The 19,875-nt window shown below is 37.6% G+C and overlaps 1 protein-coding gene across 5 annotated transcripts in view; it reads right to left on the bottom strand.

The window, feature by feature from the left end:
- Window positions 1–3,109: 3,109 nt before the first annotated feature.
- The window catches only part of LOC121298898 (aryl hydrocarbon receptor nuclear translocator 2), a 38,157-nt gene continuing 21,391 nt past the window's right edge, over window positions 3,110–19,875 (bottom strand). For 3 of the 5 annotated variants that reach the window (XM_041226196.1, XM_041226193.1, XM_041226197.1), the window contains 10 exons: window positions 19,524–19,658; window positions 18,026–18,100; window positions 15,981–16,132; window positions 11,648–11,720; window positions 11,356–11,479; window positions 10,606–10,708; window positions 9,075–9,213; window positions 8,665–8,830; window positions 4,573–4,709; window positions 3,110–4,354 (listed from right to left, as the gene is read on the bottom strand). In XM_041226196.1, coding sequence (XP_041082130.1) covers window positions 4,256–4,354; window positions 4,573–4,709; window positions 8,665–8,830; window positions 9,075–9,213; window positions 10,606–10,708; window positions 11,356–11,479; window positions 11,648–11,720; window positions 15,981–16,132; window positions 18,026–18,100; window positions 19,524–19,658 — 1,203 coding nt within the window. In that variant the 3' untranslated portion in view covers window positions 3,110–4,255. The remainder of the gene's footprint in view (window positions 4,355–4,572; window positions 4,710–8,664; window positions 8,831–9,074; window positions 9,214–10,605; window positions 10,709–11,355; window positions 11,480–11,647; window positions 11,721–15,980; window positions 16,133–18,025; window positions 18,101–19,523; window positions 19,659–19,875) is intronic. The other 2 variants (XM_041226194.1, XM_041226198.1) reach the window with 1 other exon arrangement.

Raw genomic sequence — 19,875 nt, 5'->3', positions numbered from 1 at the left:
TCAAGTGGAGACACACATATTAACCATTTAGCAACAAAATTTAAAAAAGCTGACTATCTCCTTTGTTCCCAGTTGTTCCTAGTTGATACAATTTATCTTGGTATTGGTAGTGAATCCAAATAATTTCATAATGTTTATGCCACAAAAGTGTTCTTTTAAGCAAAGTTCCGGTTCCTTTAGCTGGAGTATTTACAATGGGAAAAATCTGTTTCACCACAAGGGTGTGTTCTTATACACAGAGACTACTGTATTTGGCTATTCTGAAAAGCACGTTACTAAGTCCACATGCCCCAGGTCATCCCAGTTCTGGAGAACATTACTGGAAGACAAAGGCTGCTCAAAAGAAGAACAGTGAGCTGTCTGACTAGAAGTTGCTTTGGCAGGAAGTAAAAATAAAAGTGATATTTATAGAACTTGGAAATATAAAGAAATGTTCCTGGGAGTCTCATTAACTTTAGGACATATTCATTCCATACTTGTGTGTGTCTGCATTCCAACAATAGTCCAATCACCTAAATGTGTTATTCTCAGGCAAGGCACTTTTCTAGTCAGTGAGATGTGAGGACTTTGTTGCATGCAACAGCAAAGGTTTTGCCAGAAGGTCCAATTTGAAAAAAACAGAGCCCTGCTGTTTTAGCAGGGTTTCAGAGATGCTGTATTTAAGAAGTTGGGCATGCTGCTCATGAGTTCTCCATCAAAGCTGTTGATGGTTTCAGTAAAGCAAATCACCTCACTGGGCTTCAGTCCAATCTGACCTCTATTTAAAGTGCGCTACTAGCTCAGGGACTAAGTTAATTTGGTGGGCTTAGGGGTTGACCTTATCCAGCTAGGAATTACCCCACTGTGATAAGTTGCAGCTGGATATTTTTAGAGCATTTCACCAGGGTACCAGCGAGTAACGATGCGCTTCATTATAAACCAACCAAACGGCACTGTGGTTAGCAATAGAGCCTTCGGACTGGCAAGAAATGTTCTGTCCAGGGATGACCCTAACCCAGATGTACTTAAAGGGCTGGAGATAGGCTGGCTGCATGTCCAAAGGATGGAAGCCATTTGCTTGATTGCAAAACAAATGATTGTGGCACACCATATTTATTTTCCAGCCCACAAAATCCTTGTCTTGCTTTCTGGTGTGAGGGAAGTGGTTTCTATTATTATTATTATTATTATTATTATTATTATTATTATGTGTAACCACATGGCAATATGAACAAATCACTATTATTTTGAGGAAATGAAACTAAAATATACAGTAACATTGTACCATATATGATTCTTCTCAGGCATGTTATCAAAAGAATGACAGAAGTTCCATTTAAGAAATTTGCTTGAACATCAACTCCCTTCGGGCTGTGCAATTACACCAATCTTACCTTCAAGTTAAAATCGGTCATGATCACTTTGTTTTGAACTCCTCCTGTTTGTAATTATGCTAAACGGCATTTCATATATATGTTTATACCACAAGAGTGGGTATATAGCTTGCGTGGGACATAACTGGTATAACACAAGTGGAGTAGCATGCTTACCAGGACAGGTTTTGAATGCGTCTTTGCTTACATTCCAATCCAGTGGTGTGCAAACAATATTGCAACGGATACATGATTTATAACAACTTTCAAATGTCTGAAATAATTTCACATTTCTACAGTTGTTTTGATTGGGAATCCCATTCCTTTGCGAACAAGTTTAGTCAAGAAATTGCAGTTACTGACCTGCGAAGAGACCATAAACAGGGTTCAAAATTAATCCTTGTCGGTGCAGTCTGTTGAGATCTGTTAAAGTTAAGATCTGCCAGGTATTATAATTATTTAATATAAAAAATAAACGTTTTATTGCTATTGATTTAAAATATATACTTGTGGCGTAGAAGAATACTGAATGAATGTTTGTGGTAACCGGTTTTTATTTGCCTTTACCTTACATAGACTGGGACATCCTCCCGCGGCCAATAAAAAAAAAACCATACACCACGAGGGATCACTCCATATCCTCTATTTATACTGTATAGGCTCTGCATGTGCTTAATGAAACTGAAAATGATATCAGGAATCCCCTTGTTTGATGGGTACAGTGATGTACTAATAGAAAGTGGGATCAGTAATGTCTTATACGGTAGGTAGTTTAAAAGGCAAATTATACTTTTTTTTTTTTTCCCCAACAGCATTCACTGTAACACAGATCATAATTAACCCAACAGGGGATGCCCACAGACAGGGATGTGGTCAGTTCTGTTTTACAACTGCAGATTAAAGCAATCTGTGCATGTTATTAACGCATATTAAAAAAAACAGCCAAGCTGATATCATAACATAGTTGTACTTTCATTCAGCAAGAATAGTTAACAAAAGCCAAAAAATCTTACGGTTCTCATAAATCATGTAACTAACATGTTTCCCAAAAAAACAACTACTTTTAATATCCTTTCTGCAACGGCAAGGACATCCGACAGCATACCAAAAAGAAGTTCACTGACGTCTGAAACAGCAGCAGCTGGACCAGAGTTGACACAAAATGGGCCCTTTGTCAGTCAGTGCCCAGTGAGAGGCTCATGGGAACCTGAGCTCAGCATGTTCTACATCCACCCCGTTTCCTGCTGGAGTCGCTTGAACTGCCCAATCTGCCCTGCCCTAGCAAATGACAATATTAATAACAACAACAACTAATCATTTTCCTGTGTGTTCTTCTGTATAATTACACAGCACAAGCTCCTATAATATCGGTATTTCTTTCCAGTGGTATGAGCCTTGAGTGATAACCAACAGTATTAAAATATTTTGTTTAACTCTTATTAGTGCTAGACAACTGGGCCAGATGTATCTTTACACCAAAACGCTATTTGCTCCATTTTTTGTTTGAGTAAAAAAAAAAAAAAACAAACAAACAAACAACTGTTTTACATAAACAGAAGTTTTTTTTTTTTTTTTGTACAATTGTGCAAATTGCAGTTTGATGTAAAAAATTGAACCCCCCCAAACTCACCCAGTCCTCCTTTAACATTTTGAGGGGGAAGATTTTTTAAAATGACCCAGTCATGAACCAGAAACATTTTATGATTAGAAATGAAACGTGTTACATGTACTGTTTAACCATTTGAACTTAAGACACATTTAACACAATAAGTATTTACTGACATGAGCACATTTGTTTATAAAGTTACACAAAAATACTGAATCACGTTACACTTTTACATTTCTAGACTCACTTGAAATATCAAATAACTAAAGATTAATAGTTAAATATTTACTCACATAGCACACTACTATATATATATATATATTATAGCTGCATGAAATGTATAGCAGTGTATTAATAATAAAGGCCACATTTCATGAAGACGTTGCATTATTTACAAAATAAAAGAAAATTCCTACTAAATTTATTGATTAGTGTAAAACAAAGTGATCTCTCTTTCACACATTGTTTCATGTTATGCAAACTTTCAATGTACGTCACTTCAGCTAGAAGTTACTGTACAGGCCAGTCTCAGCGTAACAAAAACAGGACAGCAGCAAGAATTTTGCAACAGCCTAAATTACATGGGAGTAAATGTTCAAAATATTTTGATTTCTACAAGTTGTACACTTGTATTAACATTATACAATCCCTCATCAGTCTGATATGTATGCAAAACTATGCATTATTATTATTTTCACGAATATTAAGTGAATGAGGATCTCTACATTGGGTCATTTTATGCAACTCCTTACGGTAATACCTTCACACCAATGATATGTTAATGTAACAGTGGTTTGCAGCAATGCACATCTGCATTTTCTAAACGAACCACAGCAACTAAAGTAAGACAGACTGGCTTATTTGCTCAGAGTACAAGTAAAATGAACTCTCAGTGACTCAGTTTCACTGAAACAAAATGAGACCACGCTATCAGTACCCCTTCCTCCTGTAATTAAGATTATCTCAGTTGGGGTCTTGATCCTGGGTAATTAACTCTAGTTATTAAAGAAATGTACTTATATTTTCTCTCTCTCTCTCTCTTGTAATATTCTGATTTTCATCCTCCTTAAGGAGTGATATGAAAACTGTATATCTAGATGTTCTCAAAATAAGCATGAATTAAATGATACAACAGCAAACTCCTCCACTGTTATTGGTGCAAAGTCCCACACCTGTTATGCAGTACAATGAATGCATTTAGACAGTCTCAGTGTGCTGTAGGCTTTGAAGATACTTAAAGCTCAGAATGAATCAAATCAAGTTGGGAGAGGTTAGAGTTAGACTTCCTCCTCTGCATTTACTCGGAAAAAGGAGGAAACATGCCCAGGTCAGCAAAATCTTCAATGTTGTAATTGCCTGTACCCTGTGTGGGATCCCCAGGCATAGGCAACATATCCTGCAAAACACAATACAACGATTTCAGATTAAACAGGGAATCAACTGCTCACAATTACAGAAAGTGCCAAAAAAATGGAATTGTCAACTCCACTCTTGCCAAAGTCCCAAAAATCCAACATCAGCACACATCACTTTCAGTTTCTGTTTGATGTACAGAAGACAGACTGCGAAATTGCAATGGTTTCACGGGTTCTGGTACGTAAGCTGGGTCCTTACCTGGAAGACCTCGGTCTGGCTCGGCTGCTGGTGCGCGTGCTGCTCACTGCCCTGCTGGTTGTGGTGCTGGCTCTGCCACTGAGACCACACCTCAGACGGTCTGCCTTGAAACTGCCCTCCACTCTGTCCACCTTCAGCTGGGAAAAGAGTAAAGGGTCACAAACCCAAAATACACAGTGCAGCACAAGAACATCAACTGGCAGTGTGCAGAACATTCCCAGTCTGAACTTTTCCCTTTAATCAGATCACACCACATCAGCAGGGCAGGGTTTGCTTAACTTACTTCACTTCAACATTCATTAAATATTTATTAGCATATGTTCCGTTTCAGCCAACGCAACTATGTATGAGAGAACATCATGCTCACAAATGACTGTGAATGATGGTGCCTTCAAAAGAGGTGAAGTAAAACACCTACACAAAAAATAACAAGTTTTTATTTACAAAAAAAAAAAAAAAACAGGAATTAAGCTGAACAGCATACTGGTGGATATACCATCTTATCAGTGCTTTATAACTGAAAATATTGCAGCTCAAACAACCTTTAAATCGTTAATCTGCTTTGCAGAAGTGGTGAACTGAATACACTTAATGGCACAGTATTATTGGCATAATGATTTATTACTAGTGCAGAGGTGGATTTTTAACATTGCAGAGTATGTCAAAGTAAATCATGGGTAGATTAAAAAAAAATACGTCAAAACCTCCATACAAACATGACAATTCCAACTTCATATGAATGGCAGACGGTATTTCCATAGAAATCATAACTACAGTAATTTCACATATCCTGTGTAAAGCACACACCCTGCATATAATGCACATGGCTGGGAAGCCTTGGGCAACACCCTTTGTTTGACATGCCACTCTTGTATAATATGTACCTGCTGTATAATGCACACTGCTTGTATAGATTCCAAAACACCATGGTATGCAACATACAATACTGTTACCTACTGCACACCTTATATACAAAAAGCAACCTGCATATACATAACACACAGTTCTTACAATAGCTGTATAAGGGTGAACATTTTTACACAATTACAACATTATTGCAAGTGGTTTAAAGATTTACTAATTTTGCATTCATTTCATTTTTTTTCAAGGGGGGGGGGGGGGGGGGGTTGAATTGAGCCAGATTTCAACTAGGTGAAGGGTGGGTCGTTGAGGAGGTAATGTGCTGGCACAAGGATAACAGAAACCTGCACAGCTGCTGCCAGTGCTTTTATAGGTTAGTAATGCCAGAAAAAATTAAACGCATCAGATGCAACAACAAGCACGCGACACACTTGCTTTTTAATGGCTCTCTGTAAAGCAATTCAAAAGCAATAACTATGTCAAATTGTTTAAAACAGTGTGTTTAAAAAGTGTGAAGATTCTGACAGATGTTCTGGTTCCATACTCAATCATGTGAGACAAGTATTCTGGTTCATGTAAAATCAGACTATTATATATAACACACACACACACACAACATAATACTTTTCAATATAACACGTGGGGGTTGAGTATAAGGTTTCTTCCATGTATCTGGGCTAGTTATTAAAATTGATTACAGATGGACCATATGGTTCAGCAGACTATGGTTTTTACTATTTAGAATCCTTTGTTTACATGTACTGTAGACTACAACATGTCAAATGCGAAAGCTGATCCCGAGAGGCAAGTCTGTCACCAACACACCATTCAATTAAGCACAACTGTCAATTGACAAGGCTAATGTTACACAAGCAGTATCATAATTAAGGCTGATTCAGATTAAGAAATAATTAAAAATTAAACCAAATCCAAAACCATATTTATCTATTACGTTCTTTAACAGACTCTGCACTGAATGGGGTGCTCTACGGTGTTTCAAAAACAAGTGATAACTCTTTCAACATTTGCCAGTTTAAGGCTAAATACACAAGCCTTTACTTGAAACCTTATCTAACATTATCATTTTTAGGTCAAACAATTTTTTGTTTTTTTTTGGTCCACAACCAGATGAGACTCATCCATCATATGTCTAGTCTACATCTGAGCTACAGATGTTTTCAATTCCACAAAGCCGACGGGTCATAAAACGCTTGTGTGTAAACTTCAAAACACACTTCTGCTAGCTGATGGTAAATTAAACAGCATCTTTCTGTGGCGCCCGTGTGAAAATGCAAAGGTGGCAGCTCACCACACGCTTTGGAATCGTTCTCTACACTCACACTGCTGTTTCACAGGACATTTCAGAAGTAAATATCTGATCAATGCATTTTACAAGTTATAATGAAGGAATCAGATGTATTAACCCTTTGCGGTACACTTTTCCCTTTCCAGTCCGGACCCTGGCTGACATCATCAAAAAGACTTAAAAGTACAGGTCTCTATTTGTTTTTTCTCCAAAAAAAGCCAAGAAAACCTTTCAATGGCCGAGTGAGACCGATAGGAGCGAAATGAAGCCAAAAAAAAAGTCTGTACCTGATAACACGGACATAAACAAAGGACAGCTTCTTCTGCAGCCAGCACTCAGAATATCACAGACATTTGCAGAGCTTTTTGAGATGTTATAGTAATAATGACTTGGATCGCATTATTGAGGAGTTTGGTTATAAAACAAGTGCTCAGGAGAGGATTTATCAGTATGCACGTCTAAAAAGAGGTATGTGAAAAATACAGTGAACAAGGGGTGGGGCTTGGCTGGAGATACAGTACTGAGTGTGCTTTTGCGATTCAGTGCCTTTTAAACCTGTTTTACTCTGAAGAAATATATATTTTAAAACAGCACGTGTAAAATAAACAGTGCATGTGAAAACAAACTGGACCAGACACGCCTGTACCTCTAGAGGGGTTTGAAGTTCTGAGTGGAGTTATCTTTCCTGGGCTTGTAAACAAGTCTGCAGTGCTGAAAGAAATGGGATATCCACAACAAGAGGGTCACTGACAAAAAAGATCAGGCGTTTAAAGATCTTCAAACAACAGTCCAGATTCCAATGTGACATAAAAGCTAAACAGACAAAAAGGGGCCATTCAGTCTTTGCTTTTGCAAGCTGAAATGTCAGTTCTTTTTACTGGCACTGAACAACTGGAATAGTTCTGGAAATTTCACACTCAGTTTCGGGAATTCTTCTCCACTTTATATTCTCTATTAGACAATTATTAGCTACCTTACAGTAAGTTACACTGCTGTGAGAAACCAGTTCCGATCCTTGCAGCTATGCACTTTTACGGCATGTTATACAGTTCACAGTGAAGTCAGTACAGCTAGTATCTGTTTGCAGAGGATTTCACACTGTATGTTGTGCAATACAGGAATAAGGAAACCTGACCCCTGGTGGAAAGTCAGTAAAAAGCACGTCTGTATCCACTTTTAAATGTTTTAAGAAACCCGAACCCTTAGCGGGTCACTGACTTCAGTCTTGCCTTGCTCTGCAGAAACAGGAGGGCCACAACATTGTAATGCAAAAGCAGCATTTCAGTGCAGATTATTGCATAAAGAGGTTGCATGCAACATTCAGCATTTCATTTTTTAAAAGATTACATTTTTTTTGGCAGTCATGCTGCCGGAGACTATAAAACTTCCTGTTCTCAGTGTTTCTGAGTTGGAGCCAGATTTTCTTTTTTTGCATATATTTGACAATATAGTATCAATTATTATTAATAATAAAATCAAGACAAAATGCAATTAACAACAGATTGCCTGCTGCTGTGTAAAATGGAAACTGCTTGTTTATAAGGTCAAAATAAAATAAATCATACATGTAAAATAAAGAAAATAAATCAATCATACATGTATCTTGATGATGAGGGATTAAAACCTGCAAACAAGCAGCAGAAAACTTTATTAATATCACACGGTCTAGACAGCGGTTTCCCTCAAGGGATGATTCAGGGTCAGATTACATATCGACCATAAAAAAGGAAAAACCACTAATCATGTTTGTATCACGATCACATCCTGTAATGCAACAAAGCGTTTTTTTTTATTATTTTTTAGTTGAGACATCTTGTTTCAAGGGGCCCTAAATCACAGCAGACTAGTAGTAATAAATATTTAGCAACAGGAGAAGAGAAAACTAATCAGAAAGCACGGCTGACGGTGACGCCTGCATGACTTACCGAAAGCAGCGCTGCGATTGGCTAGGCCCGAGTAGGCATTCCCGCTTGGGGAGGAGTTGGTGGGGCTGGACAGGGGGCTGTAAGAGGAGGGGTCTGCTGGATAGCTGTGACTCGATCCAATACCAAACGGAGATGACTGACCCTTCCCAGACTGTGATGGGATTTGCTGAAAAAAATAAACAACAGTACAATTCGAATTCTACCGAGACCTCTCAAAATAAATCAACTACACACATCCTTTAAAAGATGGCACTTCTAAAAATCACATACGAATAATTTATAAAATTATCAAGTATTATAAGAGTACATTGCTGTCTATTCTCCACAAAATATCATTTTTATATTTCTTCATATAGTGCAATAGTGAAGGCCCAGTCATTTTATATCAGCAACTAATCCAGAGATTTTACCTGTCCAGAAAAAGGAGGCCGATTCCCAGTCCAGGGAACCTGAGCTGGGTTCAGCTGTCGAGAAATCTGTGCCAAGTTCTGTCCAGTTGAAGATGCTGACTGAATATCATTGACTCCTGGTACATGTATTACAGAGGAACTGAAAGATAATGCAGTATCTATTAACAATACTCCAGGATGATACCAGTCCAAGCAGAGCCACACACAATCAGAAAGTGTACATGAAATCAGAGTGACCCCAGAAACTGTATCCCACTACATTGAAAATACTAAACTCTCAATAAACAGCTACAAAAATACCTTTTTTTTACATTATATAATCATTCAAAGGACCATGCAGGACGCAACTGAATTAACTTAAGCCAGGAAAATAAACCGTGCAAATGTGGCGTGATTTATACGTTTGTTCAACAGATGATTTGTTTAATGAATCATCAGAGATGAAGACGACCCTGTGAAAATCACAGAAATTTTCTTTAAAATTCACGGCAGTGTCACGGGTAAAGTACTTCACGGAATGTGCATGGAACTATTTTATAAATTATGTGTACAGATTATTCTTTTTTTAAACATAAATGCACAGACATCATCAAAATCAACAGCAAAGTTATTCAAGCACTTTACAATAGCTTGCGAAACAGTGTTGTAATTAACAGCCTGTAGTAAAGCGTATCTTCAAGGACAGCTTTCAGTTCCAGTACGTCAGAAGCATGTTCACCTTTAGGTCTTGCAAAACAAACACAATGTGTAACCCATACTGATATTGGGCATCAGTCGACTTGTCACTGACAAGCAACCAGACTGTTTTACCAATTCCATAACCTCCTGCTTGTGATACTCGGCAACTTTAGGTAAGTGTTCAGGTCTCAGCTGGGCTGATGAAGGAATCGCTCCACCGTTTGCTGGACGTACAGAAGAGCTTACCTCCATCGCTGTGTAAAACTCCTGCTGGATACTGCTTTGCGCGATTTACTGCAGACACAGAGCTTTTTAGAGCTCATTTACTTGTTTACAATGTGTAGTATTCCAACCTAGACTGCAGTCACATGGACTGTACAGTTTCGTTAATGTGCTTTTTTTGTATGAAATACAAATAGCAAATATGAAATAATTTATTTTTATTTCTTAAGAAGAAATCACAGTATTGGGCCAATTTCACTATTTCCGCGCAGCCCGTGAAATCGTGATTTTCACAGGGCCTTGGAGATGAAGCAAGAAAAATCCTCCCTTAATTAAGTTAAAACTTGCCTAAAAACTACTTCCTACTTATTTTTACATCCTGATTAGGGTAGACCACATCTTCTTTCTCAATACTTTTTTTTTTTTTTTTTTTTTGCTGCTGTTTCAAAATTTAAGTTATTTTAAATATTAACCATATGCCACTAAATTTCACAACTCAAACACTAATTTTGCTTGAAGTTAAAATCTACAGGGGAAAAAAAAAAAGATGTGTTTTTAATCTGGCCTTGGCAAGGCTGTTAGATTCACACATGTGGAGAACAAACAATACTTCAAAGTCAAACCCGCACACCTGAAACTCTTCCCTGAGTGACCTGGCTGGAACGGGCTGCCTTGAGAATAAAGCTGCTGGGTCCCTCCGGCTGAAGACGAAGCCATCATTTTTTTGTCAGCTGCTGAAAAAAATTGCATTTTTAATGAAACACACACCCCCCCTTCTGTGAAGACACTTTTAATAATAATAATAAAAAAAAGATTAAGACTCATTTCTTAAACAAAACAGAAAACTTCACTGTTTATTAACTTGATTATATATTTAGTCCATTCGCTGGAGTGAGAAAAAAAAAGCACACTGAATAAAAACTGCTTCAACCTGTTACAAAACCTGTACAACTATTTCACCAGAGACTGAAGGAATGACAAGAGAGATCTCCAAGCTCTCTGAATACTAACCAGGCCTAAGAAGTACTTGCCAGCTGACCTGCACACATTTGTTACTTTTCGCTTCTACACTAACTTTGGAAATCTGAGCTACAGTAAACAGCAGCAATATCTGCCATCCTGTTTCTTCTTAGTAGTCACAGCTGACTGACTGCAAAACAGATCTGCATTTTGGCAACAGAATGTACTCCCCACAGCTGTTTTGTAGCCTGAAGCATGACTGAAGATTTCAATTATATATATATATATCTATATCTATATCTATATCTATATCTATATCTATATCTATATCTATATATATATATATATATATATATATATATATATATATATATATATATATAGACACACACACACAAATACAAACAAAATATGAACTTACTAGCTGCAATCCCGGTGTACATATCAGCAAAGCGAGGGTCCCTTTCCTGGGGGAACATGCTCTCTGCCTTGTCGATTGGCTTGCCTGCTTCGTGGACACCAGCAGTAACATTAGGAACAGGCACCTAGGAGCGTATCAAAGTGATTGGGGTGATTTAACCTCGACTGCTTTACCACTACGCAGTGGAATCTGATGCCACCGACAGCCACAGAGACAGATGATTTTTTTTAAGAGGCAGACGAGAGAGATCATTCAAAGCTAGTTTTTACAGCTGAAGCTGTCAAAGTATTACCTGAGACAGGTCATACGATGGGAGACCATCTCTTTGATGAACTTCAAGCTCTGCTTGCTGTTGTTGAAGCTGCCTATAAACAAAAAGGGCATGGCATAAGACTGATTTAGATTTTAAATAAATAAATAAATAAATAAATGGTAATGGCAACAGTGTTTAATGGTCGTTAGTGAAGATCACAGGGGGGGAGAAAACAAAATGACAATGTCCTAAATCATTTTCTTGGATAACAGATTGATACGGAAAATTGCAGCCACGTGACCAAATATCTTTTAGCACAATCTTTACAATCACGGCCCAGGTTGTTTTGTTCTAAACCTATGCTTTACGCAGGCAGCGTTCTAGCCTTAAGGAACACTAAGACACGCCCAATTCATGCCAGGCTCTCACATTTTTGTACATTGCGAGTTTTAAAAGAGACACACTGTGCCTTTGGTAAGAAGCACACACTGCCTTAGCTCCCGTTCAGCTACACTGGACCTGATCCACTACTCCCACAGCAGTGTTTTGTAAGTTGTGTATTTCTTTAACAACGGAAGTACCTCTTACTGGCTCTTGTGCTCAGATTAAAGAAAGTTTATTTTCCAAGAGACCCAATTCTTTAATTAACAGACATACACCCCAGAGGGCTTCTGTCCAGCAAAACATCCGATGGAAACTGACTGTTGTGCATCTCAAAACACAAAAGGCAAGTGGCAATGACAGAAAAGTTCCTGCGAAAATGTATTGGTAACAATAATAACCCGACCTCTGCTTAGCAAGTTCCTGCCACATCCTATAAAAATCTGTCAAATGACCAAGGTAAGTAACTATAATCAGTCGAACCTACCAGCTCACAAGGACCACTTCAAAGAAAAATGTCAAATAAAATAAAACAATTTGAACAGCGGCAATTACTCCAAAGCCCCATTAATGTCAAACGCTCACAAAAAGTCTCCTAAAGAGACACACAACCTGTTACTCTGCCAAACTCAATGGCAGGAACAAGTGCAGACAGGGTCATCCAGAACTGCGAGGAATGACATGAATAAAAACGAATGTTACCCGAGGTTTCCAAGGTCAATTGGATTACAATTTGCACTCGAAAACAAGGAATTAATTTCAGACCAAATCCAAAGCTTCCTACTGAATCAAGCAGTACGATTCCTTAAAATGCAGAGGCAGGTATTCCAGATCCAACACAATTACATAAACTCGGAATGGCTATTTTAACAGCCCCCCTACCCCGTCAGCCACATCAATTACAGAATTCAGGTGTAGTTCCTTCAGTACCCTTTCACTGCTCCCCTTACTGTTCAGATGAACACTACAGAGCTGTATTTTTCTTCATGTTGAGAGTCTTCAATACATTATTGGCTGGATCGTCATTTTCAATTGAAGTCATCAATGATTTAGAGAGGCTGTGAAAATGGAACTGAAGCACCATAAAGGTGGCAAATGCGAAAAAGTGTTCAAAACCATTAAAGCCAAACAATTCATCATTACAGCTTGCAATGATCTCAAAACAGCTAAAACTGTGCAATAGATGTATAAGGTTTATTAAATTTTATAGTTGGAACATTACTGACCTTTGAAAAGGAACACAAGTTCAGAGTACATTACACAATTGATCAAATTTCTATTTTGTTTTTGTCATATTCTAGAAAAAATGTTTTTATAGTGCTTAATCGGTCCAAGTAAGAGGTTTTGTGTTTTTTTTTTTTTTTACAGTGGTCAAATACTAGCAGTCATGAAGAACTTGTCTGAACTGACTAAACTAAGGTTTATGTTACTTGTATCTACAGCACACAGCCTGAGTGAATGCTCAGTTAAGAGTAGTCACAGTTCTTGCTACTCAAAAGCAATGCTAATTAGTTGGGGTTTTTTTTTAAAGAAAGTTTTTGAAGTCCTCCTCTTGTCTTTTATATGATTTTTTTTTTTTTTTATTATTATTAGTGTGAGTGCTTGAAAACACAAAAAGGCCAGATTTAGCTAAATACATAAAACACATTCTCACAAGTTTTGAAAGTTGTACTTTCAGATATAAAATTTATACATGTTGAAAACATGTATCGTAAATTCAACATTTAAAACCAGTCTATAAATCTTTTTTTAAACTTGACGAGTCAACAATTACCCAATAGATACATCTGAAAAACAGTCAGTCAGCAATTAAATCTGAAAAAAATAAAACCTGGGTTTTCACTAAATAAATCATTATTTTGCCAGCTAAATCTGAAGCTCAATGAGCCACAGCCCAGTGAAGTGTTAGATTTGGCATTGTGTGCTGCAGAGCTGCTCTTACACTGCGAAAGCCAATGTCTCCGGCTTCCCCGCCTCCTCTGCATACTACACTGCCAAAAAAATGTACACTTTGTAGAATGTGTTTGTTAACACTAATGTATTACATTAAAATTATAACTTTTTTTGGTTAAAATCGAGGGAAAAAATGCACGATTTACATAAAATATGGGAAAAACACGGCTCTGTTCACTTCAGTTTCATTGACTCTCGCCACTTCATACATAATTTCTCCGGTTCTACCGTAGAGTGGTTGTCAATGGCTCTTTGAATGGTAATAATTAGCAGTCATTTATGTATTTATTAAAAAAAAGTCTACCATTTTATTAATTAAAAAAAAAAAAAAAACCTTATTCATTTTTACAGAACTGCTTTAGTCATAGTCACACCCCTCATACTGACTCTCCGTGCCCCCCATGGGGGTGAGTGCCACACTTTACGCACCAGTGCTCCTTACTCTCTCCAGCTTTGAGTTACAATTTCAAAGCTTCACATGTATTTGTCATTTCACCAAATATGCAAAATATTTCAGCAAGGAGTCTTTGACAGATCAGGGAACAGCATTTCACAGACTTAATATCATATAAACAAATACACAATTAAAAGCTGTATTTTAAAATGTTAACTTATTTAGCTTATTTATATAAAATTCATATTTTATAAAAATGTTATTCCAAATTCCTACAATGTTTCTAACTAGCATGCAGTAAAACTGATCAACAAAACAACTTTGCTATAGCGAACACCACATTGTAAACCAAATGCAACCTCCAGAACCGATCTGGACTTTGCCTTCCCCGATTGTTGTGCTGGTACTGTTTACACTGCTGCTTCACATGAAACAAGGTGCAAGTAACCATTTGTTTCTGCATTTGTAGAACTACCCCTGCACTTGACCTGTACAGATAATCGAGTCTCCACAGTAATACCTCTTCAAATGCATTTATTGTTTCAGCTGTTCATGATTTATTTATCCATTTTGAAATGATCCCTTATGAAGCAATACGCCAAATCTGGAAAGGATCAGACAGCAGATCTTGAGTGCGTGGAACACAGTGACCTGGTCATATCAGGAGGGTGTACCCCAAGGGCAAGTTAAGGGCAAGTCAAGGTTGTCCTTTTTTAAACAAACCCATTTCATAACTCAATAAAGCTGTGTCTGCAAAATTACATTAGAAAATAAATAAAAATACAGGAAGTTAATACAGGAAGGATTACATTTTCACTGAATTAACTTTTGGCTTAACTTATTTTCCAAGCTGAATCATCTTTAGGAAGTTACTTCCCTCGTAGAGAGCTTTCAAGACTCCATGACCAAGAGCAACAAAAACGCTACTGCCCCATGCAGTCTCAGAGCCAGTGCTCACTGCTGTGCTCCAACTGAGGAGTGTTGCCATTGCAGAATGAAACGAAACAGGTCAATTCAAGCTTCACTGTTCTTACCATTGGTTTCCAGTTACCACAAGGACCCAAGTAAACAGAATACAGGAGAACCGAAGTCTAAAAAAACACGTATTCCTGCCAAGTATGTGTGTGTGCGTGTGTGTGTGTGTATATATAAACAAACAGAGCTTCTGACCAATTTTAAAAGCAATCACCACAGAACTTGACTGGTATTAATTATATTACAATTTAAACAATGTTATTTGCTATTTACCATATAAAATTAGTAAAAGCAAAAATAAGGGTATCTATTTTTAAATGTGAATATTTCCTCTGCCAGTTTCGGCAGTAAGCTACATATTTCTGTGTTGAGGTATGCATGCACAAATATTATATACATATATATACACATACATAAATAACTGGTGAGCAATTTTTCAATGGGCTCATCCAGTTGACACTATAAAAGATACTGCATGGGGTAGGTAGTGTGTGCTAAATGAGAACTGAATGCCTGCCTTTGGAGTGGGATGCTTGGATAAACAGTTTGCGTTGCATCCCAACCCTCGGTTGGGCATTACATTCTCATATCACACTCTACCCCATGCGTTATTCTCTATATATTCACGGTCGGCTGGATTTGAAGCCCTGCATATGGAGAGACACGTACTTGACGTTGGTGTTGGTGCATATGATGTATTCGATCTCGTCCGAGTACGGGTTCTGAAAGGTGAAGCTGCTAGTCCTGATCAGCATCCACTCTCGATTCTTTGTGCGGAAACGATACATCACAGAGAGCACCTGGCCTTTCAGTTTAACAACCTAGAAAAAAAATCAACACACAGTAACAACTTACCACTGGGATACCTCCGCAAAGCACTCAACTGCAGTGGCCAGAGACTATATTATATATAGAGTGAACATGCATATGCTCTTGGGGACTACACATTACTGTGCCACAACCAATGAGAAGCAATACTTTGAAGACTTTTAGAGCGTTATCAATGTTAACATCTATAACTTAGAATAATCAACAGCCAGAATGGCATCATGCAGCAAGAGGTCCTTCTAACTGTTTACCCCCCACTGAGTATCATTATTTGTGCAGGGTATACATGTGAAAGATTTAATTGCGATTTAAGACTAGACTGTGGTACTTACAGCTATTCTTTCAGTGGGGCCTCTGTTAATTTCTCATGTCTGCTCAAGTGGAGAGTGTAGCAGAGCAGTCTGCAACACTTTTTTTTTTTTTTTTTTGATGTGAACATTCTTGCCATAGCATTCACTCCACTGTTAAGTACAATCGTCTAGATTTTCTGCTACACAATCAGACAAAAGCATTACTTGTTAAAAAGAAGAAAAAAAAATTGAATGATTTCTTTTTATTTAAAATAAAGATGAATGACTCTGGTTGTCAGAGCATAAAATGTGCATACATGCTAAACAGACTATTTATTTTGCTTTAATACTGACTGCTAATGGAAGGCATGACATCCTTGTGTCAATAGTGTTGACCACCATGCCCAGTAGCTAAACAAAAAAAAAATATATATATATATATGGTCATGTTTACAAAGAGGAGCTTCCTATTGGGTCTGTGATAGACTCTGCTCTGGAAGCACAGATACAGCTTGGTTTGTTATTCTTGGCCCAAAAAGTGAATCATTCCCATCCGGCTTTCACTTTCTATCAAATAAATGCATCTTTCAAAGGAAGCAAAGCCTTTCCATGATGGGCAATAGCAAGAAAACACAAGGTCAACTTCTTCAATGCTTCTCCCTTCCTGCAGCCCCAGCCTGATAACAGCTAAGCAGGGGAAGAATGTTCTATGCATGTGTCATCCCTGTTATGTAATGAGTATAGAGTTTTCATTGTTATTAAGAGGCATTACAGTTTACGTTTGGAAATGTAAAGGGGTTTGCATAAATATGTATTAATATTAGTCAGGTCTAATACAACATTATTGCTGAAGAATAAAATATGGTCAAGTTGCCAATTGTTTTATTTAAATCTTAGAAGTGGTTTGGCTACCACTGACAATGTGCCTCCAAAAACAAACAAATTCAAATCACATATTATGTTGTTGTTTGTCTGTTCGTGCCTTGGTATAACTTGGTTTACAAAATAATTTGATTACACTTAGTCAAAAGAAACAAATCCATTTATTGTTTGTGATACCAGAATGCGGAATGAGGAATTCCAGGAAGTGCTGGGCTTCGTGTGGTCCTTTTCACTGGGAATGGGATGAATATGTGGCCACACAGCGATATAAAATTGAGATTTTTTTTTTCATTTTGGGAGTTAGGAAATTATAAGATTTTCCAAATAGAACAATCTGTTCTTTGGAAATATATATTTTTTTATTTAAAAATAATAAGACATTAAAATTGGCTGTGACTGTCACAGAATACAACGTGGTGGGAATATAACAGCTATTTTTCAATAGGTAGAGAAAGCTGCCATTACTGATTTTGAATGGCATTCACCAGAGTGGATTTCATGCTATTGATGGTTTTATTTAGGTATTGGATAAACTAAGGTTCTATTAATCTATAACACTGGGTTTGCTTTGGCTTTAAACCGCACATTAATATACAGAAATTAAAAAAATCTAATGAAGTTTATTTTACTTCTGGTAAATTATTGGGCAGCTTTCCTGCATATGTTATTGTTTAAATGAATGTATCTTCATGTAAAAAAATGGCACATGTGTACCTGTTGAAAGCTCTCCCTCAGGTGGCTCTGATCTTCGGGGTGGCAGAACTCCAAGATGTCCTTTCCCAGCAGGTCCTTGAGAAAGCAAATCACAATGTATTAAGTCAAATAAACAACAAAACCTACAGAACATGTTGTGCCACATGCACAATCTTAAAATGATGTGCACTGTGCAGACACCAGCACTTGGACAGCACTCAAGAATAACGGTAACGCATCCAGTAATTTGCCCGATAGCTTGGAGGTCGCCAGTTCGAATAGGACGGCTGGGGAATCCTTGGCTAACTGCTCAACAGCGACCCCTGTGGCTCTGTCACGGATTGAACCCGTCTCCCCTAAAAAAGGTGCGAGCACCATTTTTCAGTGAAAGGTGTGTGCGGCAGAAATGTCTGGCTCTTTCATAGAAACAGCTTCATTTATTTGAGGTTTACCCAGTGATGATGGGAATGAGAATGTATATTGGGAGCCCAGCTAACAAGATTGAAGTTTTTGTAGGCATCAGGTTTTTAAAGGCTGTCACCCACACCTGTGGTGGGTTTGACAGACTCACCGACAGCAGAAACTGACCCAAGACTGTCACAGCTACTGGAAGCGGGACGATCTTTGGGATACAAATTGAACATTTGTGCAACTGCAACAAATATTGTAATGACTAATGTGTTTTAAAGAATATAAAACCAGTAGAAAATATTATTAGCTGATCTGTGTAAGGCCTGTGTGAAGAAGTTCATTGCACCGAAGGTCAGGCCGACCTGCTGAAAGTTCCAAACCTCCCTTATCAGGAATAAGCATATTTTTTAATTAGACTCAGAGCCTTAACACCGTCTGATCCAGCGAGAGCAGAATGGCACACTCTATGGAGTTAATATGCCAGAAGCAATCAAACTAGCTTTGATTATAGTAAGAAAAAACAAAACAGTATTTAAATAAATAAGAAACCTAATTTAGTAAATGTATGAGCAGTCCTGAGTTTTAATATTCATGGTTGCATTTGCTGCCAAGCAGGTGCCCAATTAAAACGAACCTCTTGCCTTCTGTGTATATCAATGAAGTCAAATAAAATTACAATTTATAAGAGAGATTGCTATATTGATAGCATCTGAATTAGAAATACATGTTATAAAATAATTTAAAGTTTTTTATAACAAAGAGTTGATCTGCTTGGCATTGATAATGTTGTAAATAACTTTAACACATATTTGAGATTGTTAACTATACTTTGTATTGGTTTAAGGGAATATTGTAGGAGATTGTAGTATTGTAGTATAGTTTTGGCCGATTACACAACTGAAGGGCACTGTCGCTGTATTAGTTTACCATTGACCTTGGTAGAGTTGACCTTTGATCTACTGAATTCCAAGCAGAATCCAAATTCCACCTTTCAGAGTTGAAGATAAAGTTTCCTACTTTGCCAGTTTTAATATGTGCCGAAATGGTTTTGCTTATTATTTAATCAATTTGGTCAAACAAAATCCTTAACTGGGTTTAACAAGCTAACCTGTGGTTGGTAGCCAATAACGTTGATGCAGCGCGGATCCACGAAAGTGATAATTCCATCCGAGCTGTGTCGAGAAAGGAACTCTGTAGGAACCGTCAACCCATTCATATCCATGGACACCGGGGAGCTGGTTACCTTCAAGCAAGACAACACACAGAAATATTATCAAAAGTTCAAGAAAGAGTCACTGAGAAAGAAAGAGTGAGAATCGCTGAGGAACACTGGTCCGGGCTAGAGAAAGAGTGAGAATCACTGAGGAACACTAATAAATCTAATAATTAATACAAAAAACGAACAGAACGAGACCCCCCCTCCCCTCATTTAATTAGCAGGTAGAATGTATTCTACAGTA

The sequence above is a fragment of the Polyodon spathula genome, chromosome 24 (assembly GCF_017654505.1).
Source record: "Polyodon spathula isolate WHYD16114869_AA chromosome 24, ASM1765450v1, whole genome shotgun sequence".
Lineage (NCBI taxonomy): Eukaryota > Metazoa > Chordata > Actinopteri > Acipenseriformes > Polyodontidae > Polyodon > Polyodon spathula.
Note: the sequence above shows the minus strand (reverse complement) of the source record. Positions and strands in the feature narration are given on the sequence as shown.